The 23,003-nt window shown below is 46.6% G+C and overlaps 1 protein-coding gene across 1 annotated transcript in view; it reads left to right on the forward strand.

Moving 5' to 3' along the window:
* The window catches only part of UHMK1 (U2AF homology motif kinase 1), a 225,708-nt gene extending 207,409 nt beyond the window's left edge, over nucleotides 1-18,299 (forward strand). Inside the window, exon 8 of the mRNA XM_078687146.1 lies at nucleotides 9,551-18,299. Within this exon, the coding sequence (XP_078543272.1) occupies nucleotides 9,551-9,697 (147 nt within the window). The 3' untranslated portion in view covers nucleotides 9,698-18,299. The remainder of the gene's footprint in view (nucleotides 1-9,550) is intronic.
* The last annotated feature ends 4,704 nt before the right edge of the window (nucleotides 18,300-23,003 follow it).

The raw sequence follows: 23,003 nt of genomic DNA on the forward strand, positions 1-23,003 counted from the left end.
GCTGCCTCTGTACCTCAAGAGTAATCCGGGTAAATGGAGACCTGAGCATTGTCCACCCGGTAGGGCCCTAGTGCCCTCGCCCTCTGTAGGATAAAGTCCCGGTCTTTGTAGTGCAGCAGGCGCGCCACGACTGGTCGTGGAGGCCGGCCCTCAGCCGGAGGCCGAGCCGGCACCCGGTGAGCGCGCTCCAAAGTGTAGAACTGGGTCAGACCCTCCGGAGCCACCACGTCTCGCAGCCAGGACTCCAGGTATCCCAGCATGTCCGCCCCTTCAATTTTCTCGGGCAGGCCAACCACGCGGATGTTGTTGCGGCGGTTGCGCCCCTCCGCATCCTCCGCCCTTTGTTCCAATAGGTGCACCCTGTGCTGTAGCTCCCCCATTGCAGCCTTGGTCGCCTTGGTCGACGGTTCCAGAGCGTCCACTCGAATCTCCGCCTGCTTGACCCGGTCCGCCAGCTTGCCGTGGTCCGCCCGCAGGAGTCCCAGGCTCGTGGACACCTGGCCAATATCCTGTCACAGTGCTTCCCTGGTGTCGGCGATGGCCTGCAAAATCTGTTCCAGTTGGTCTTGCGGGAGGCCCGGTTTCGAGCCTTTGTCCACTGTAGAACCCTGGCTGCTCGCCGTCCCCTCCTCCGCATCTGTTGCGGGCTTTAGGCGTCGCCCCATGGTGGCGGCCGGCCCCAGGCGTAGGGCGGTTCCTCAGGTATCGTGTCCCGGAGGGTGCAAGATGCGTCGACGGGCCCCAGTCCCAGGGCCACCTCCCGAGAGTCGCTCACTGCAGCGCTGGGGGCTCCGGGCCCAACACCCCACAACCGGGAGTTCGGTAGCCGGCAGTGCGTGTACCCCTCTAATGTGGTGGGTCCCTGTCTCAGGCAGGGGGGGTCAGCGTCACTGCGTGCCAGACCAGCACCAGTTCTGTGGGCCGGACCTCGTTGCCCAGAGGACTCTACAGCCCAGCAGCGCCCAGGTCGATAGCGCCCAGCAGAGTCTCCCAGGCACCTCGGGGGTCCCTCCCGCGCCGCTTCCTCGGGGCTCCCACTGCCAGGGATCTGTGTAGAACAGTCAAGGGGGGGGGGGGAGGCGCGAGTCAGCCAGGCACCCACCGCCGGTCGTCGCCTCCCGGGATTGCGCTGTGTTCCTCTGGGGCCGGGTCCAAGAAGCCCTTGCCCGTGCCGGCCTGGTCTCCCCGTCGACGGGCTCCGCTAGCCGTCCATGCCCCAGCGCTTCCACAGGGCAGCCCGCCCGTTGCCGCCGAGGCTCCGGTTCCGAAGTTGCTGATCCGACCCACGTTGCGGTCGGTGGCCGGGCAACTCGCACCGCAGGTCGGCCACCCACCTACGCGAGGCCGGGGATCTCGCCGAGCACCCAGGCCGCTCAAAATGGCCGGCGCCGTGCCGGGGACCTCAGGCCCAGAGCGTCTCCGCGCTGCCGCCGGGACCGCTCCTCCGCCCCAATGAGAGCCTGATGGTGTGCGGGTAGGGATGTGGTCAAGCCCCAGCCAGCGGGGCCAGCGGGGGAATATAGGTCAGGATAATCGGGAAGGCCGTGACGGAGCGCAGAGCTCACGCGTCCATTCCTAGCAGCGGCCAAGCCACGCCCCCACTACATGAAGACTTCTTCGCTATTTTTGCCCATTTAATTTGACTGTTAACAATTTGTCAATGAAAGATGCTACATTTTCACTATTGCACATTGACAAGTTAAAACCTTTACCGTTTTCTGTGGCCGAAACAAATTCTGCAGTTTGGCTTATTCATGGGTTAATAACGCTACCTTTTCCGCTGTTTAAATTCGAAGCATGCATGAAGCACTATGCCATAGGCAGATATGAACCATTAGGTAGCGCATATCTCCATGAAGTTTGGTCTCTGCCCTTTACCTATAGGTGCTTAAGGGAAGAAAAGGAAGTTTATTTGAAAGGTGAAGATTGCACTCCACACTAGATCACTCATTAGTCTGTAGGAATATGCAATTGCACGGTTCGTGTAATGAAGAAGCACGGAATTTGGCCTGTATTTTAAAAGGTACACCCGCCCCGGCAATTACACCTACTTTGTTGTTAGCAAATGGTAGTTATTTGTTATTAAATAATGAAGATTGCTGTGGTATGCTGGTAGGTATACGGTACATAGTGACTGTCTCCCAACGTGTAGTCTGTTGTAAGAATGTGCTGTTTCCTTCTCCACATGGGAAGCTGGATATATCCATCTGGCCTTCAATTCTGACCTTGAAAGCAGAGTTCAACAAGATGAGCAGAATAAATGCTCTTTTGTCTCAAAAAGAAGTCGCCCTTACATCTGTGCGTGAAACATTCGTCCTTCACGTTGCGAATACTCGTACTGAGGTACATGCCTTACTCAATACAGATCTCCCCCTGCATTTTGGGGAGTTGATTCACACTATATTCAATGCCTCTTCGACCACAGGCTTGGCACACTTTTTTAAAGTAGTAAGTTCTGGCCTTGTGACTTCATTCCAAACTATGGGGCTCATTAGGATGACTGGCGGACTTTGTCCGCCCGCCATCCTGTCATGGGAAGGGACTGCCCGCCATAAGGGCGGGGGTCCCGAGCTTGGAATTAGGATGCACCCGCCACAGTGGTGGGTGCATCCAGCATTTTTAACATTGAGGCGGGCGGTGCTGAAAGCACCGCCCGCCTCAATGCTAAAAATGCATGTTGTGCGTTTCAAAGCACAACATGACAGGCACCTTGCGGTGCCTGCCATGTTGTACTTTGAAACACAGGGTGGTACCATAGGTACCGCCCATGTGCACCCCCCTTCACCCTGGGGGCCCGCAACGGGCCCCCAAAGCAAAAACCTTATGCCTTTCCACGGCGGCAATGCCGCCGTGGAAAGGCATAGGACCGCAGGCATTGTAATATGGTTGGCGGTGTCTCGCAGACACCGTCGCCATAGGAAAGCACTTTTTCCGTCGAGTCTAGGATCGTACACACTGAACGTACACCACACTTATGAACGGACACCACACCGTGGATCTCGGTAAGTAAGTTCTTTATCAACAGTAAAGATTTAGGCACAAGGAACACGTATTTACAAGTGATCGAGGGATCGTAAAGTCTCAGTGGTAAGGAGTAGGGAAGCGGGACAGTCCCAATAGTAGGCCAGTACGAAGCGTACCCTGCGCACAGCTCTCAATCCTCGAGCCGGGGGATACGGAAGATGGCGGTCGTACTGGCTGCTCTACTCACTGCTTCTCGAGCCAGGTCGTGTTGGTAGCGTCGATGGTCCAGCCAGACCAGAGTACTCCTCGAGCCGCGACGAGGTCAGCAGGGCTCGATCCGGAGTGAACAGAGTGTCTGTCAGTTCTTGAGGAGCGGCGACAGCAGGGCTCAGGGTGTTCAGCGAATGTCCTTATTGATCAAGGATGAGCCGCGACAAAGTCAGCAGGGCTCCGAGGTTCCAGTTCTTCCTCCACGAGGTTGAGCCGCGACAGCGTCAGCAGGGCTCAGGATGTTCAACGAATGGTTCTTAGAGTCACGGATGAGCCGCGACAGCGTAAGCAGGGCTCCGAGGTTCCAGGTCCTTCTTCATGAGGATGAGCCGCGATCAGATCAGCAGGGCTCTCTTGTCCAGGATACAACTGCCCGCTAGTTCTCGGGTGGGCCTTGATATAGTCCAGTGGCCCTTTGATGTCCGGACCCTCGCAGGCGGAGATCTCGGGGCTGGTCGTCGGAGTGTTCCGTCGGCTGGCCCTTTGATCCTTTAGAAGATGCGTCCGGGAATTCCCAGACGCCCAGCAGGGTCTGGAGCCAGCTCTCGGGGAGGCCAGAGGTGCGATCGAAACCAGCCCACAGGGGAAGGCCAGAGGTGTGAGAGAAACCAGTCTCCCTTGGGAGGCCGGAGGTGCAATCGAAACTCTTTGGTCCTATCTCCATCGGGAAGATCTCTACCCCCCATGGCGCGTCTGAAGCCTAAGTTTCGCTGGGGCCGGGGTCAGGCAAAGCCTAGGGAGTCAGGGACCTCGGGAAGGGTAATGGTGGCCGGGGGTCCTGTGGGGTGATGCAGGTTCTGGGCGCCCGGTGCCGGGAAGTGGAATGGCAGAATGCGGGGATGGTCGTCCGTTGGTAGGTTCGTGCAGGGAGCGGGGCGGACAGGGGACGGGACGACCAGGGGTTTCTGGGTGCAGGGCTATGCGAACGGGGTGCTGAGGAACGGGGGGAACCACGCCACGAGGCCAGGTCCAACAGCGGACAATGCGCTCGAGCCCTTAAAGGATTTCAGGGCTACGGCCAGATCCTTGGGCCTCCCTACCACCTCATGCCCCACACAATCTGCTTTTTGCCCTTTCCTGGCTATGGAAGGGGTGCCCCACCACGTTCTGCCCAGAGCTACAGGCCTACGCAAGCTGTCTATTCTCTGCAGGGCCTGGGATGTGTGACTCACCGCTGTGGGTCTGGGGGCCAGCGGACCGGTCAGTCAACCAGTGACCCCTCTGCAGCAGCCTCCAAACCTTCCTAGTCCGACCTTTGAGTGTCACCCGTTGCCAGTGGCCGGCAGGATTCGCCATCACCTCCACCACTGGCTCAACATCACGTTAGACAGGTGGGTTTTGCAGATAGTGCAACGGGGCTACTCCCTCCCCTTCGAGGCTACCCCTCCCTCCATGCCTCCTGCTTTTCATCGCATGTCGGAGGATTACTTGGCCCTTCTCCAACAGGAAGTTGCAGCTCTCATGGCCAAGGAAGCCATTGAGCTAGTCCCTGTGCCAGAAGTAGGTTGTGGTTGATACTCCCTCTACATCCTGTTACCCAAGACGTACAAAGGAATGCGTCCTATCTTGTTTCTCAGGGATGTCAACCGCTTCCTCCGGAGAAGTTCAAAATGTTAACATTGGCTCAGGTTCTGTCTGCCCTTGAGACTGGATGGTAGAGTTGGACTTGCACTGGCGTTACCTAGGGTTCACGGTAGGCCATGAGCATTTTCAGTTCACTGTGCTCCTCTCTGGCCTTGCCAGCGCCCCTCGGGTGTTCACAAAAGTGATGGCGGTGGTCGCAGCTCATCCGCAGAACTGGGGTTCTAGTCTTCACATATCTCGACGACTGGATGTTGAGGGCGAGTTCACCCCATGCTGTTTCTCCCACCTCCAGACTACAGCGGACCTCCTGCATTTGCTGGGAGTCACTATCAACGTGCCGAAGTCACTGCTGATTCCCTCTCAGAAGCTCCTTTTCATCGGGCGGTTTTGGACACTTCGCAGATTCTGGCTTATCCTCCCGAACAGCGAGTCTGGGATATTCGGGCTATGATTCCGATCTTTCAGCCTCTATCCCGGGTCTGTCGGAATGACCCTGAGGCTGCTTGGCCTCATGCCCTCCTGCTGGTGGACTATGCCCGGTGGCATATGCGGGCTCTGCAGTGGGGCCAGGATTGGGTCAACGGCAGATCCCTCTCCCTTCCCCCAACCAGAGTTTGCATTGGTGACTGATGCATCACTTCTGGGGTTGGGCGGCCACTTTGGGGAAGTGGAGATCAGAAGCCTCTGGTCTCCGGCAGAGTCCGGGCTCCACATCAACCTTCTGGTACTCCGGGCGATTCGTCTTGCACTGAAGGCATTCCTTCCTTCTGTCAAAGGACGAGTAGTGCAGGTGTTAACCGCATGCGTGCGGGCGGAATTCCGCCCGTACGCTGGGTTTTGCGAAAGCGCATGTTACGTGACGAGCTGGGCTCGTCATGAACGTGCGAGGAGGCTACGCCATGACGAGCCCAGCTCGTCATGAGCACGAGAGGGGTTAACGGACAACACCACCGCCATGTGGTATTGCAACAAACAAGGCGGGTGGGGTCGTGGACCCTCTGTCAGGAGGCACGTTGTCTCTGGAAGTGGCTTGAACATCAGGGCATGTCCCTGGTGGTTCAACATCTGGCGAGTTCCCTGAACACCAGGGCAGACAAACTAAGCTGCAGGTGCATGATGGATCACGGATGGAGTCTTCAGTCTGGGGTGGTGCAAGGTCTCTTTCTGCAGTGGGGAGAGCCTTGGGCAGATCTATTTGCCACCAAAGAGAAAGCACAATGTCAGCAGTTCTGCGCGTTGGAATTTCCAAGGCGGCGCTCACTCAGCGACGCTTTTCGTCAAGAATGAGTTGCGGTCTTCTATTCGCCTTCCCGCCTATACCACTTCTGCCCAGAGTGCTGAAGAGAATCAAGCGCGACCGGGCTTAAGTCATTCTTGTGGCTCTGGACTGGGCACGAAGAGTCTGGTATTCCGAGCTCTTGAACATGGCCATTGATACTCCCATCAGACTGTCTCTTCTGGATGATCTTTAGTCACAGCAGCAGGGGACGGTCGTGCACCAGAATCTGTCCAGTCTCCACCTCATGGCGTGGAGATTGAGCGGTGCCAGTTGACTACTTTCGACCTTCCTCCCGAAGTCTGGAACGTTATCTTGGCAGCCATGCGTTCCTCCACCAAAACGGTATACGCCTGTAGATGGAACAAATTTGTGGCGTGGTGCACAGCAAAGGCTGTGAATCCCCTTTCTACCCCTCTATCAGAGGTTCTCCTCTTCATTCTTTCTATGGCCCAGCAGGATGCTGCTCTGGGCACTCTTAAAGGCTATATTTCGGCCTTTCTTCGCCTTCCTGATCAGCCTTCTCTTTTCAAGTCCCCTATTCTAAATTGCTTCCTTAAGGGCATTACTCACCTGTTTCCTCCTATTCCTTTTGTAAATGCCCCAGTGGGATGTGAACCTTGTTCTGACCTACCTTCTGTGCGCTCCTTTCAAGCCGCTACATAATTATCCTCTCAGACTATTAGCACTCAAAACTGTCTTTTTGGTGGCCATCACCTCTGCTGGCAAGGTGAGTGAGCTTCAGGCTTTTTCTTCTAAACCTCCTTTCCTGGCTGTTCATCCGGACAAGGTTGTCCTACGCACTAGACCTTCTTTTCTTTCCAAAGTGGTTACCTCTTTCCACATAAGACAGACCCTCACTCTGCCCACCTTCTTTCCGCCCCCGCATCCTTCTAAAGAGGAGGAGAGGCTCCACCGTCTGGATCCAAAACGTGCGCTTTCATTTTATCTGGATCGCACAAAACAATTCCGGGTGGATGATCTACTCTTTGTTGGCTAAGTGGGCGCCAAGAATGGTTGGACTGTGCAAAAACGATAGGTCGTTCTTTGCATTAAAATTTGTTATTCCTTAGCGAAAAAGGAACCTCCAGTAGGGTTGCGCGCCCACTCCACCAGGGCGACGGCAGCCACTACTGCTTTGGGACATGGATTTCCCCTTCATGACATCTACCAGGCAGCTTCGGGGGCTTCACTGCACATGTTTACCAAACACTACTGCCTGGACAGCCAAGTCTGGAGAAACGGCTTCTTTAGTCGCTCAGTACTCCAGGACTAACTGGTGTGAACTTAGTTCGCAGACCCACCCCGGGGTTGGTATTGCTGGGGTATCTATTCTAAGGTAAGGAGTCTATTACTAATAGTCTCTTTCATATGAACAAGTTACTTACCTTCGGTAACGATATATCTGTAAAAGACCTATATTAGTTATGGATTCCTTACCCCCACACCCCCCCCCCCCCAACCCATCTTCCCCGTTCTGCGAACTGACTTTTAGAGTAAGGGACTCCATTTCAGGGGCCTAGTTTTGTGCACCAGTGGGCAGTGTATTACATGGCTCTGCGCTTCTGGTGTGGAATGTTGTGTAAAGAACTGATGTCCGCGCGCAGGGGCAGCGTCTAAGTAGATACCGTGACGTCATTCCGGCGATCACAATGATAACGACAAACGTGGAGTTGACCGACACCACCTACCGACGCGCAGGGGTACTGCTGAAGAAAAAATTCTCCGGGTCCAGTCTGACGCCTTGGCGTAATTCCAAGGTAAGGAATCCCGAACTAATGTCTCTTAAAGAAATATCATTACCGAAGGTAAGTAACTTGTTCAACAAGACACTAACAAGTACAAATAACGACATAAAACGTTTAAAATACTCATTTTCGGTTCATTACAATAGCAGCTCAATGATGGAATAAAAGTTACATTTAAAAAGGCCAGAGAAATTAATCATAATAATATTACGGTAATCATAAAGACAATTTGTAAATAAGAATTGAAGACTGCCAATCTTGCTCTTTTTTTAAATACCAGGACTGTACTTCGCTCATTGGGGGGAAAAAAAGCATTGCCACAGTATTTATAGTTGTCGGATCTTTCAGCCGTGCATGTTTCCCTTAATCCTGGTTTGAGTAAAGAACATCAAACTAACCATTGGTTATCGCAATGAGAGCTTTATTTTTATTTTGTTTTATTCTTTTTGGCACACATTTCCAATCTATTTTACAGAAATGCTGCATACTGTTTCAAATTAATGAATGTCCAAGTACAAAATGAATCTAAAATTAGTTCATTCTTGTAGCATTAGTGGAGTAAGAAGGTAAGTGAGAAACAAAGGAAGGAGAGGGTGGAAGGGGTGTCCAATGACAGAGGGAAATGATTGAGAAGACGGCACATGGGCACGTTGGCATTCGTCTGCCACCTGTTTCTGAATGCATTTACTGGCAAGATCCCATATCCGTTTTGTAAGAAAAATAGATCTTGCTAGTGGAGGTTCCATTTGGCCCAGAAACTGTTCAAAAGCTGAGACACATTTCACATCAGTGAAACGCCCTGATAATGTGCTTGATTTAGTACCAGTACCTATTCTTCAATTTGGCTACCATACCCCTTGTCGTTCTCTTAGGATTATTCCAAATTCCTTGCAGACCTAATTTGTACATCTAAGAATTTCTGTTTAAGCTATAGTATTACTAGTTGTTTTTCCAGCTTTATCTCTGCACCCACCTGTTTCACTGGAATCCTAGGCTTTGCCCATCCAGAGCTTCACCAAGTGTATCAGTGGTTTAAGAGCTGCAATGTATATAACATTCCTCACCCCCTATGTCATGTTGCATTAGGGTAAATGGGGTGCTTGTGGGCAAAGCCAATATTGATCGAATTAAACTGTTCTTAATTTTCTTTAAACCCCATAGCGGGCTGCCCCAAGTCCCTTGGTGCGGTAAATTTCAAGGACCGGTGATAGTGGTCGAAAGTTGGATTTCATTTCTTCCTTATTGCCGTCTCAGCATGCAATACGGACATCTGACTTTTCATTATTTAGGGAGTCCATGATAGAATACTAGACACTATTAAACTTAATAAAGGTAACAGGTCTTTTTATAGACTTTAGAAGAGCAAAAGACTGAGTTAGAAACTGCACGGATTATTTAACTTCACTAAAGGCTTATTTGTGAATGATGAGAGGATTTGAAAAGTAGAAGTGGAGAAAGACGACTTTAACAACTGAGAAAAATAACAAGAGGCAGTATCAAGTTGCAAAGAATGTTTTCTACTTTTTCTGGAAATAAACTTATAAGAACCTTGTTTGGACCCATGTTCTTCATTTCCATGTTCAGGTTCCTCTTACAAAATGCCTGGAACACATGTAGCTTTTTGGTCAAGTTCTTGTAAGTTTGTTTTGGTATTGTAAAATAAAGTCTCCCCCTCCTCGCTTCCCCCCCCCCTTCTTTTATTTTGCAGGTCTTTGTTGAATATGCAAAGGCTGGTGATTCCAAAGCTGCACGAAAAATGCTGTCTGGAAGGATGTTTGATGGCAGGTTTGTGGTGGCCACTTTCTATCCGCTGAGTGCCTACAAGAAGGGGTACCTGTACCAAACCCTGCGTTGATCACCAACTGTAGTCCTCCTGCATGAGTTGTTGCCCAACTTCTTGATCCATCGCTCTGCTGTGTGAAACAAACTTTGTTTGCATTGCGCTCTTCCTAAGGGGTAACATGCTCATGTTATCAGAATGCCTGCTCAGGTGTCGGGGTTTGCAGAAAAAGGCACTGGAGGCTGTGGCCTTGCTGGGGTTAACCCTACAGAATGCTTCTGATCGATGCAGTGTGCTTTGGCACAACACTACACATTCTGTAAGGTCTATGCAGCCACTACAGTGTTTGGTATTTGCTGGCAATGGTGTAAAACTACTTTACTGTCTGTTTTCAATGTTGCTGATTATTTATATCCACAATATCTCAAATGTGCTAGTTCACACAATGCAGTTTTTTCCTTTAGTATCTTCTTAAATAGCTCACAGTTCTATACTGGAGATACTGAGAAATAGATCAAGAGTTCTTTATCAGTCAGTTATCTTGGAGACACAATTTTGTTTTATGTTGAATTTATTTCAAGATTGTAGTAGATTCAACAATTTAACGTGTGCTTTAAAAGTTCAGAGCCTTTGGCCGTTTTTGTTTGATTTACTGAACCTTGTGCCCATCCCTGCTCAAAAACAGGTGCCATAGTCTAATGAAACATAATTATTCTGCTCACCTGGTAAAGTAATTAACACCTGAGTGAAAGTGGTGGTGAAGTCGCCAGTTTACTGTTCTGATGCAAATGTTCTTAATGCTTTCTAATGCAAGAATATTTTCTTGTACTTCCTATGTCCGTTCACAGCTCCATCAGTCCAAATATACCAGAATATTGTAATGGTGCTTCAGATGGTAGCCTTGTGACGTCCTGTTTACTAAGTTAAGTTAGAGAAGCTGAAGCACAAAAAGATCTCCAGTAATATGTTTTATTTTCGTGGTGAGTTCGCATAATTACTTGGGCATTCTTAAATGTGAGTGTCTTTTAACCAATAAATGGTCCCATTAGCCCAACCTCAGGAGACACACGCACATTGCACTGCTACTGCACAGTTCAGTTGATAGACTGAGGACTTCTAGTAAGTTTGCATACATGTTGGAACAGCTTTGACAGACATGTTGGGGGCAGGCTCTCCCATTTATTGTAGCTGGCACTCTTTCAGAAAGCATAGTAAACATATTATCGAAGCTACTCGCTTTTATATTTCAGCATTAAATGCACACTATAGTTTAACATAGTTTTTCTATTAATTTAACAAATTGAAGAGACTTTAGCGCTAAGGTGACTGTGCTGTTCAAACTTTACAGTTCATTTGATTTCTACTAATTTGTATGCATCAGAACTTGTGATTATGGCACGGACTGTGTGTCGTAAGACTGTTCAATGCTGCTTTGCTATAATTTCCCTAAAGAGCAAGATTCATTTCTAACTGAATGAGGCTTTACTAGTAGAATGTGGTTCTTTTCACTTATCTGGACAGAATCCTTTATTTGCAGAGTATTTTGGCTTGCTTTGAGGTACCCCAAGTACTGCACGAGTGCCTCTTGATGGAAAGGAAAAATTGGCCCTTTATGGGTGCTGGCCACTGCTTTCGTTTAGTGGAGCCTGAGTTTTTGCAGGATGTGTTGGTAAACGTATCTAAATCCTATGCAATGAACACAGCTGCTTCTTTGTAGATGAAATCGCCAATGTTTAAAAAGGGGCTGAGAGTAGGCTGCCTCTGTTTGCACTGGACAGGAATCCTAGTGGAGTCAGATGCGACTTGTTTGTCCTCTCTGAACTTCTTACATTGCTTCAGTCAGTGTAACAGCAGTAGTATATTCAGTTTCATTTGCAGACATGTTTGCATTTACACTAATTAAGCACAACTCTTCCCGTCCTTTGAACAGACTTAAAAAATGCTATGTGGAAAGGGTGGGTACCAGTTGCTCGGTTTCATTCTGGGATCTTTGTGCTGTGCTCTCAGTGAGCATTGGAGCATTTCCGGGCACTATAGGCAGCACACAAGCTGAAATTTCTAGTTAAGGAGTTGAAGGGAAAATTAATGTATTCGTTAAAGGTTTACTTATGGCCAAAAAGAAAATTTTAGGCAATCCCAGTCTTCCTTGGACATTTTCTGTATATTGGCTAACTACCTACGTAGGCAGTGATTTGACCCATATTGATGGAGCATAACCAGTCTAAATCAATTGTCTAATTGTGACTTTCAAATTAAAGTGGGTCTATGTGTGTTGATAATTTCCTTCTGTTTACACGCACATCTTAGTAATGCAGAAGGAACGTGTGGAGAAAAGAGGGCTCTGTGTTTCACAAGTAACACAAGCATGTCTTTTATTTGTGTCTCCGTGAGGTAATTGCTGCATATACAACAAATCGGTGATGGTGACTGCAGCCAGTTATTTCTGTGAAAACACTGTTTGGAGAATCTCGTTGTGATGCCATTGATGGGAAGGAGCCTTGTATTTGTTAGAGAAGATTCTCCTCTATGTTGCAAAAACACTTAAGTTAGGAGCTGTCTGATGCTCTTTTTAAAGATCTTTCCTCAGTTGCCTCTAAATAGTGGTTACACGTTTATTGGGAGCTCTTAGACCTGTCAAGAGGGTTCTGGAGAATCCTAAACCCATTCCCTGAGACAGTTTGAATTAAAAAAAATAAAAAAATTAAAGATATTATTGAGTCCTTTTCTGGGGGCACTGTCTGATGTTGTGAAAATAGGACAAGTGCTTCTACTACTGCTGGCACTACATGTTCCTGAGCATAAGGATTTTGCAATGTATCAGAAAGAACCTACACTTATTTGAAATTCTGGATTGAGACCATCTCCTAAGTTTCTCTTAATAGGCAGAAATAGTTAATCCTCCCATCTGCATGTTCTACTTTGTTGGTAGCTCCTGACATATTGTATAGCCTTTGACAAGGGATGATGAATCTGTGCACTTTTTGATATAGTTATCTGAGTGCCCTTTGTATCAGTTTTTGCTGCCTTTTTCCTTTTATCTACCAGGTGTTTTCTGACTGTGATACAGATGAACACTGTCCTTCCAAGGCCAATGTCACTGGGCAGTACAGATGTTTATTTTGTCCATGTGATTTTCAACTGTTCCACCGAAACTTACTGTGGTGACATCTGAACAAGTGAGTCCCCTGTTCTTGGCTTTTACTGTTAATCTGGCCTAATTTGAAACTGTCTCTTGGAGATGTCCCTTTGTATTCGGAGGGCAGGCCTCTTCCAGCCTTTGAGACTTAAACTTATGTTCCCTGTGCACGCATACTTTGGTCAAACTTCCAGTAATTAATCATTCCTCACATTGTGAATGTGCTCCTAAGAACCAGTGAAAATAAATCTTAAAAGCATCAGCTGTTCCTTATATGCAAACTCTTTAGAGTTTTCCAGTTGGTTTTACTTTACTATACGCTGTGTTGGCAATTTAACAATAGTTATGGTCTATCTCCAAGTATTACTTAAAACCGTACTTGTGACTGCCGAGTTGTGTGTGATGGGCATGTCATAAATGTGTTTACATGGAACAAACAGTATGATAGAGAGCAAGAATGAACCAATTTTAACTTCCAATCCACACATCTACTTTGATCTTTACCTTTAGACTTGTGGAGGCACACCTTTTCAAGCTGGACACAAAGCAATGTTTTAAAATGGTGGGTGTAGCACTCCTTTAATATGCCACGGCAAACTCGTGACTACTACCACTGTATGCCCATTAGTAAGGTCTCCACATTAAAGAGCAAGGCCTACTTTTGATACCTAGAGCTTCTACTCGTGGGAGATAGTAGTATTTTTCAAGCTGTTTTGATCAATATCCCAATGGCTAAACTGTTTCATGGCTTACGAGGATGGTGGGAGATGGAATTTGAGTTGTTCATTCAGAGAGCGCTCTGAGACACCATACTGGTGACTTTGAAGCATCTGTTTCACCACCTCTTGAAATTGTGTGCTCTGCTTATCCATCCAAGGTTCTATATTGTCAGATAAATCCTCTTGTGTGCAAATAGTGCAAAAATAACTTTGGACTCTTTCCACTAAAGTAGCATTTCTTTTAACTTTCCAGATGAGGAGAGTCTCGGGCGCACAAATAAATTCTCATTCAATATCCATGGGACCCTTGCAACTACTTGTTCTGAAGTCCTCTTCTGCTTTTTTCAACACCTGACATATCATAATTCTGCATGCTTCTTATCATGCAGTCTTCTATTTGAAATTATAAATGATAGAGTTCCTTGCTCTAAAGACTGAATGTTGTGGGTTAATTAAATCCCTTTCTTCAAATGAATGCAGTGCACTCTGGGCTCTTACATTTCTACTTTAACATAGTATGGTGCTTTTCCAAAAAGCTTACTTCGTTCGCCCCAGCATATGTATATCTTTCATTTGCCATGGACATGAACTATCACTTTTTGCTTTATGAAAGGGGAATCAAAAACATCTGCTTATTTAGGGGCCCTGCTTTGGTGTTTGGTTACTTGGTTATTATGGTGCTTTTGAATTTCAGGTCACATGAAAAGATTTTCCACTTCAGAGTTGGCAGGAGTATGAGAACCTGCATCGTGCTATCATCATCTGAAAGTCAGAATAGCTCGTATTTCAGTCTACTCAGAGCTAGGGATTACAGAGGGATTAATACCTGCAGTATAAGGAACACTGCTTTAAAAAAAAAAAAAAGCAAGTGTGTTGGCGATACATAGTGACTGCAGTGCAAAGAAAAGGTTTCCAATGATCTTAACACTAAGATTTGTCCAAGTTGCCTACAAACTATTCTGGAACCTTGACCCCATATGCAACAGATCTAACGAAAGCAACCTGATTTCAGCAAAGAAAATTGACTTTTTCGAGAGTGTATGAGATGTTCTGTTATTTAATTTTTGTTGTGTAACAGCGCAGACGGTCAGTTTTTGGGCCCACTTGCCTTGTTTTGTTTGCTTTTGTTACTCATTAAACATCTACCCTTAAGAATCACATTACCCTTTAGGTTGCTTTCCAACAAGGTGACTGCATTTTGACTAAGGTGTTTCTCTTGAATCTCCCAGTTAAAAGCACCCCCTTATCCTTTCAGTGATCAGGTCTAGTATTGGACAGCTCCAGTACATATTTTTAGACTGCCCTTTATTAGTTAATCCAGATACGTTAGCTCCTCCGGCTATTGCACTATGTTTCCTCTTTCTGTTTGTAATCTTAAGGGTTTGTTTGAGGCTACGGTTCAAAATGCATGCATCTTGTCTGCATGTCCCACATGCTACTTGATTCAGAACAAAAAGCTGATGTTGCACGGAAGAAAATGTAATTTCACTGCCTCGACCAAACAATAGAGGTGCCTAGGATTATTACCTTACTTACGTCTACAAAACTTGCCAAATTCCTGTTCATTAGCATTGTATTTTTTCTTTGTTGGTTTCGTTGTGTTTTGTAAACGTTTGTCAAATTCATTGGTAATAATTGTTTAGGTGGGTCAAGACACACACTACTCCTGACCTTCAAGAACGTCACATCTGATAGCTTATATTTGAAATTGACAACCTTTTCATTAAGGCAAAATGGCCTCAATTTTTAATACCGAATGCGTGCCTCACTCCTTTATTCCACTTTGCCTCTGTCCAAGACGTTTTCGAACCTTACTAGTAGAGTTTTGTTCTTTGTGGTGGAGTGCATTCCTTATTGTAAGTGTTTCAGATGCATTAAGGGGGTCAATTTTGGGGTTGTCATGAAAGCATCATTGCTTGGTGAGTTATTGCAACTGATGCTTATTAAAGAGTGACTTTTTCAGAGATACATAGGTTTCTCACCCACGGTGGTCTGTTTCCATTGGTTTGAGCATCTGCAATCCCCCTTGTCACTAATCACCAGAGAATTTCACTTTCTGCAGTTGCAGTACATGGATTAGCAGAGCTTACTGGTCCTGTGCATGAAGTGTTTCCTATATTTTATGTATGGTTCCATACCAAGTGGGCATCTCCACTCCTTATCTATGTATCAAAAAGGTCACTTAGGTCTGAGTTGCTTGATCACACTACACATAGTTGTAAGATCGCCCAACACCTAGCCAGTCATTCACCATCTGATGTACTTATTATTGAGATGGTAGAGTGTGATTGGTGTATAGGTTTCCTTGAGTTCCAGATGGAGCAGGCCTCATTCCTGGAGGGAGGAAGCAATAGTGGGCAAGATGGCCAGAATAATGTTCAGTAGAGCATTAAAAGCAATGTATTTCTATGCTGCCAGCCGTCCTACATCTGATGCATTTGATTTGGAAATGCCCCAGTTTTCAACTTGGGTGGCATACATTGATCTAAAGATCAGCAGACCACTTGGGGTTAATTTTCTGTGAGCGTGTGTATACACACTGCCATTCCTTTGCTCAAGTCCCCACTTATATTTGTAACAATAATATGTTTAACAAAATGAAGTTAATCCATGAAAAAACAGAGCTGTTCCAGTTGAGATCAGGTTATTTTTGACACCTGTTAACCTTGTGAGCCTCATGGAAAGAAGACTGCTTTAGCCATTACCTTAAGTGTATGGAAAAGGATATGCGTTTACTATTAGAAACAACACTACAACTTGAATTGAGATTCTTCTCAACCACCCCCCCCCCTCCCCTCCCCCCCCCCCCCCCCGGAATAGCTAAGGTTACAACCTACCCCTACCGCTTTACGGTACAACCTCCCCTGCTCCTTTCCCCCTTCCGCCCTAAAGTGCAAATTCCCCTACCAACACCCACGCTGTGTCCTCCCCCTGCCATAATGGCTAAAACCCTGTCCTAAATACTACTCCGCCCTCCCCTGAAAATGTATCTGACCTCCTCAAGAGCCCAAAAAACTACCCTGCCCTCCCCTAATCCCTAAAAACTTCCCCTAAAAAATACCTGAATCTGCCTTCAAAAATTCCACCACCCCCAAACACTACCCCGAACCCCACCATCCCTTAAAGCTACCCAAACCCCCACCACCCCTGAAAACTACCACAAACCACCCCCAGACCCGGCCCCAGCCCCGTTTCCGTGTCTGCTTCCCGACGCTCCTCTTTCCCTACCCATTCCGTACACTAGAGCGCATTTGCCTTAACCATGCATGTGCATGGGTAAGGCACAGCTGTTGTTCTGGTAAGCGTGGTCACGCTTGCAGGCTTCTGGAACTCGTGGGTCTGTCCTCGTAGTTCTTTATGTTTCCCATTTGACAGACTTCTCATGATGCAAACACTTTAAGGTTGTCTATTTCGGCAGAGTGATTGCTATTCATAGCTGTTGAATGATTCAGACCAAAGTGTAAAATAAGCCTCACTATGCCATCAGTTTTAGCTTTATCTACAGATGCGCAGTTTAGGCTTCTGTGCTTCCACGAAAGACCCATATTCTTTTATAAGGGTGTTTGTAGTAGCTAACTTTTGGGTTTTCTATATGTAAAATTTGTGTTCTGTCGTGTATTTCATTTTGCGTGCTTACTTACTGCCACTCCAGCTGCTATTTGCATGGTTTTCAGGCACAGTTTGATTCTGCACTCAGGGTGAAGGTGGAGAAACCAAAATGTTTGGTGCTCCGGGAAGTGGCTGTAGACTGCATGTTGTGTGACTGCTTCTCAATGAGCCCTTACAGAAATATTACATTCTGGTAAGAAACTGTACATGACCTTTACACTCTCACTCTCAAAAGCTATCCTGGTAGAAGTGTGCCCCCTAATGTGATCACTTTACATTCAGATGAGCAGTTTAGGTAGGCTTTGTTTCAGTATCAGCCTAATAGCATGCAAGAGACTCTAGAGGGAAGCATGCTTTATCAAATGAGGAATGGGACCCACTCACACTTGAGAGGAATGTTAGAATAATCAGCCTTGTTGGAATTTCACCTGAGAGAGGTTACCTTCCTCCACATTTCTCCAGTAGAATGAAGTAATTATAAAAGGTTTGCAATTGATAAGTGCCCCAATAATTCCCAGAATGTATGTCTCTGTTGAGGACCCAGAAATGGATTGATGTCTTTCACTGAAGGCTGCATTTCCTAGGAGCAATGCAGCCTATTGTAATGCACATAAATTTGTACCAAAAATGTCAGTCCTAACCACATATGCAGACAATCTTCCTCATAAATGTATAGTTTTTTGATGCCCTCTTCTGAGGAATTGAGATTTGTCGACTAAAGCTGCTTTGAAAAGTAACCACACCCTTTCTGAAAAAAAGTTATTCAAGATTTTCCATTCTTGTCAATCTAATTTTATTTCCGAACAGCTCTTTATGTAGGGGAAGAACAGATGAGACAGTTTTCATACCATACCATCCATCTGTTTGAAAACCTAATCAAGCAGGCTTGGTTCTTTTGAATTTCTTTAGAAAATGTACCATTTACCTAATGGTTAGCCAAAGATTCACAGGTGAGGAAACTTGAACAATACTTTAATATTGTTTTGTCTCCTCGGAGGGTGTTTGTAGGTTTGTTCAGGTATAGAGAATGTACTGCTGTTGCCGCCATGACTTATGCTGCCAGTGACCATGATATCTCCAGCAGACAATGACTAAATCTGTGTTTGTTTTTCGTTTAACTGTTTCAAATACTCTGCCTGTTATTGTTCTAATTGCTGTGGTGTTCTGATTATAGTTTTGTAACATTCAGGGTTTAATAAAGCGTTACAAATTGTGTGATTGTCTGCTTATTTTCACAAATGAAAAATGCAACTCTATTAAGTGACTACAAATCCACTGCAATAACATTTCTCCATTGTCTCCTTCAATGAGTCAAAAAATAACTTGGAAGGCAAGTACATGAAGACAATAAAATTTGCTTGACTTTTGCGATGGCATGACACTCTCACAGAAATTCCTAGGAGATGAGATTTCTCTTCTTACCTCCTGGTTTCCCCCTTTTTGAGAACTCTTAAGATGTCACAAGATGCGGGTGGGGGAAAAAAAGCTCAGCTAGGCTGAGCATTGATGTCTCTTGAAGTTTAAAGTAGATAATAGTCTTGAAACTTGTGTTTTGTTGTTAAATATACAACTCAAGGTGGTGTCAAAGCACTGAGGGAAAGAAGAGAAGAATGGCACAAGACTGCGAGACACCTTGTGGATGGAGTGATCTTCCATGAAATTCTGGATCGCTCTGAATGGTCCTATAGAACATTATGTGTTATTTCCCTATGTTTGTTACAATTAAGTACAGATCAGGGTGAGTAGGAGTGGTGAAATTTTGTTTTGGGGCTGGGTTGGGGGATGGTGGAGAAGTTGCAGTTCTAAGAACTATAGTTTGGAAAATTCAAGTTTTGCAGCGTGAATCTTTCTGGATTCACTATGCTGTGCATTATTCCGCGGTCTTGTGGTTGGGTCCGGATTCGTAGTCTTTTCTTTGTGTTTTTTTTTTTTTTTTTTTTGTAGCCCAGGTGGGCGTCGGCGTCACACCCCCTTGGGTGTATTTCCGGTGACGTCGGCATGCTTCCTGCGGAAGCTCCCACTCTTGGGCGCCATCTTCAGATTCTTTTTTTCGGCGGTCGGGTCTGGATAGTTCCCGTTTGGGCTCCAGACATTTTTGGAGAAAGAAGAAAGGAAAAGACAGAAAACACAAGGAGAAGTCATCTGAAGACTCCAGGGGACTTCATCGACGAACAATCAGCAAGGAGAAGGCGTTTTTCATCGAGATCCTCGACGACCGTCGACGAACACGCAACCAGGGAGGCCCTGGACGCTCGATGATGGACAACACGCCGTTCAAGTTCTGCCGTAACTGCCACCACAAGTACGCGCAGAAGGACCAGCACCCGGTATGCAACCTTTGCCTACCGGTGGATCACGAAAGCGGGGACTGCAACGCCTTCTCCGCCTTCGCCCCGAAGACCCTTCGTGTGAGAGAGAGAGACAGAGGGTAGCGCACGCCACCCTGCAAGGGAAGGCCCCGACTCCGTCCCGCTACGAGCTGGGGATGTCCCCCGAGGAAGAAGACAACGCTGCCGCCGAAGACGACAGCTACACGTTCGTAGAGACCGATTACACGAAGACTTCTGATAAGGTAGGAGACTCTTCGGCACCCAAGAACCCGAGAGACTCTGAGTCTCAAAAAATCGAGGGCAAGACCCCGAAAGCGCCGACGCAAAAAAAAGGCGGCGTCCGCGACTACTCACAGGCCCAGCGGATCCTCCGAGAAGGAGTCCCCGGCGCCGAGAGCTGCTGATCAGCAGAAAACGTCGCAAATCGTCCCCGAAAAGGATCGATCGACGCCGAGGGAAAAAGACCCTAAACTACCGACGACGACCAGAGACCCAAAATCCGGTTCGACGTAGATGTCGAAAGCTTCGACACCGAAAAGCACGGCACCGAGCCAACCGCCGAAGAGAACGGCTGATCCATACGACGCGGAACACGTGGCTGAGATGGAGAAGAAGAGAAGGCGCCTCGAGGCCGAAATGGAGAACATCATGCAGCGGAAGAAAGATTTCGACGCTAAGATGAAAGCCTTCACGATCCCTCACAAGACCAAGCCACCGGTGGTGGAGGTGGTCAAGGAGGAAGAAGAGTTATTTTAGAGGAACAAGGGGACCCAAGGCGCAATAAGCTAAGGACCATGGGTAGGTACTATATTGTCAAGAACAGTGGTCCTTAGAGTAACAAACCAATAAAGGAAAAAATAAATATAAACCAAATGGAAATATATTTTGGGGAAATGTCCAGCCGGACGATTTATTTCCCTGATACAAAAATAATACTATAACAAATATAACACTGGGTGTGATAGAAACGGGGCACCGTCCGGTGTCCGACTAACACACTGAAAGAACATACAACATACACAGTAACAGGCAATAGCAAGACATCTGATTAAAGTAAGACATACACCAGATAATCTAAAGTATACACATATGCAAGAAAAATTATATACACATTCGTTGCATTTAGTGTAATGTGTCGACGACGTTTCGAACCATACTTAATAAAGGTTCATCCTCAGGACAGAGGGTAATTGCCTTAAAGTTACACATTTGCGAATGTATCACTGGTAGTGGGGTAAATACCATGTAAAAAGAAAAGGAGACATAAAAAGATAGAGACATGTCATTAAAACATTGCCACAACTGCGTGCATAGATTGCATGACTCATACCATGCCAAGGTGCAGCCGGCAACGAGATGTGGATCATGCAGAATATGGGCAGTGGAGAACAGTAACGAGGAACAGGGCTGGTGGCGCCGAGTATCTATGGTCCAGAAAGTGACTGTGGCTGGTGCAAAAAATGGGCACATACGGAGTGAAGTGGCAGCGAGCTGACGTGCCAAACAAACAGTGCACTCAGACATAGTGAGTCAAATGTGAGGATGCGCTTATGTGAGGTTGCGCTTACCAATAGTGTGGCACTCTGAAAGGAAAATTCCTTAAACTTGATAGTTTTGCTTAAATGCAGATGCCAAAATAAATCTAGTGGGAAGATAAATAATAAAACTATAGTAGCGAAAAATACTTCCCAAGTTAAAGTTGTTTCCAGAAAATACTCATACCGTAAAAGAGTGCCCTCGGTACTATGGTCTGTGGAGGGAAGGGCGACATGTGATTGGCTATAGCAATAGAGTCGAAGTGAACATAAACAACACATGTTGCGGGAAGTTTTATCTTACCCGAAAAGGATGGTCACGGTACCATGGTCTGGAAGAAAGAACACGGGCGGCATAAGTGCCAATGGTGTCATCAACTTTACTTCTACCAAGTATGCAAGTTGCCCAGGGCCAATCTTACCTGGAAAAGCTGGAAGCAAGGCCTCAATGGGGGTTCTTGCTTGCACCGGTGATCAGCGCGGCGTCTCCGTGCAATGCGGGACGCGGTGAGGAGATGAGGGAAGTCACATGGGCAAGGGGACCAATCAGATTGCGCCGAAACTTGGCGGCCATTTTGGATTGGGGAAATAAACCCATGACGCGGTATGGTGACGCCGGTAGTCACGTGCAGACTAAGGCAAAGCTATAATGCGCAAGCCGGGTGTCGGCCATCTTAGAGTGGCACCCGGCCCATTAAACAATATACAGGGTAATAGCTAGGTGAGTGACAACAAGTGATAATAAATTCGAGTGGAGGGCGAAGAATTGCATGCCAGTGAGTCACGTTCACTCAGGACATACCGCAAAGCTAGTTTTCCATAATAAATGAATTTCCTGCACATTTCTTACATTTTTCATTTACACGTGCACCGAATTAGGTGAAGAAATTATTCAGAACCATTTTGTACAATTATGTTTCAGGCTTAAGTAAGAATCCATGCAGAGGAAGAAACAGATTGTATTAAATCAGGGAAGTCCAATCCTCAGTCCGATTCAACCCTGTATGAAGACTTTTGGTCTTCAAAATCCATCTCAGTTCCTCTTTGTTCATGAGTTGTTGAAGGTTGCCCCCGCGGCTCGGGAGTTTTACCAGGCAAATGATAGTCCATTTGAAATCCATTTCTGTATGGGATTGTTCTGTGAAATGCTGTACCAGGGGAGCATTCGCAGTTCTGCATCGTATCCTGCTTCGATGTTGGCACATCCTTGTTCGTGCCTTTTGTGTAGTTTGTCCGATATAGATCATGGAGCAAGGGCAAAACAAAGCATAAATCGCATTGGAGCTATTACAGTTTGAGAATTCTCTACGCTCGTATTTCAAATCTCTGTAAACAAACTCTTTGCCTTCTATAGTGCTCTCACACATTGAACAATTACCACATCTTACATGCCCAGTGAGCTTTGGCAAACCCCATAGTGTGTCAATTGTGGTCATTTCAGCAGGTAGTGCTGCCCGCACCAAATGATCTTTTAAGTTCTTGGCCTTCTTAAAGGCAAACATCGGTTTCTCCAGTTGCAATTGATCAGCATTCAGCACAGCCCAATGTTTTTTAATGCTTTTGGTAAGTGGGTTGGATATCGGAGAGAAGGTTGTTACACATACCATCCGGTTCTGTGTTTTTTTTGGTTTGGATTCCAACAAAACTTCCCTCGGACAAAACCATGCTCTTTTTAATGATGTTTTGATTAGTCTGCGGGGGTAACCTCGGGTGCTAAGTTTAGCGCTGAGTAAATGGGCCTCTTTGAAGTAATCTTCTTTTAAATAACAATTTCTTCTGAGCCTTAGAAATTGTGAGAAGGGTAAGGAATCACGGAGCGCTCTAGGATGATTACTCTGGTAGCTTAGTAAGGTATTGCGCTCAGTGGGTTTCCTATAGAGGCTAGTGATGAGGACGCCTTCTTTCTCCTGTATGTTTAAGTCTAGGAAGGGAATACTAGCCCTGCTCTTGGTAAGAGTGTAGGTGAGGCCGCTACAATTAGAATTGAGCCAGTGTAGAAATGGGGGAAGTAGATCCTCACTCTCCGTCCAAATCATGAAAATGTCATCTATA

The sequence above is a fragment of the Lissotriton helveticus genome, chromosome 1_1 (genome assembly GCF_964261635.1).
Source record: "Lissotriton helveticus chromosome 1_1, aLisHel1.1, whole genome shotgun sequence".
NCBI classification, from domain to species: Eukaryota; Metazoa; Chordata; class Amphibia; order Caudata; family Salamandridae; genus Lissotriton; species Lissotriton helveticus.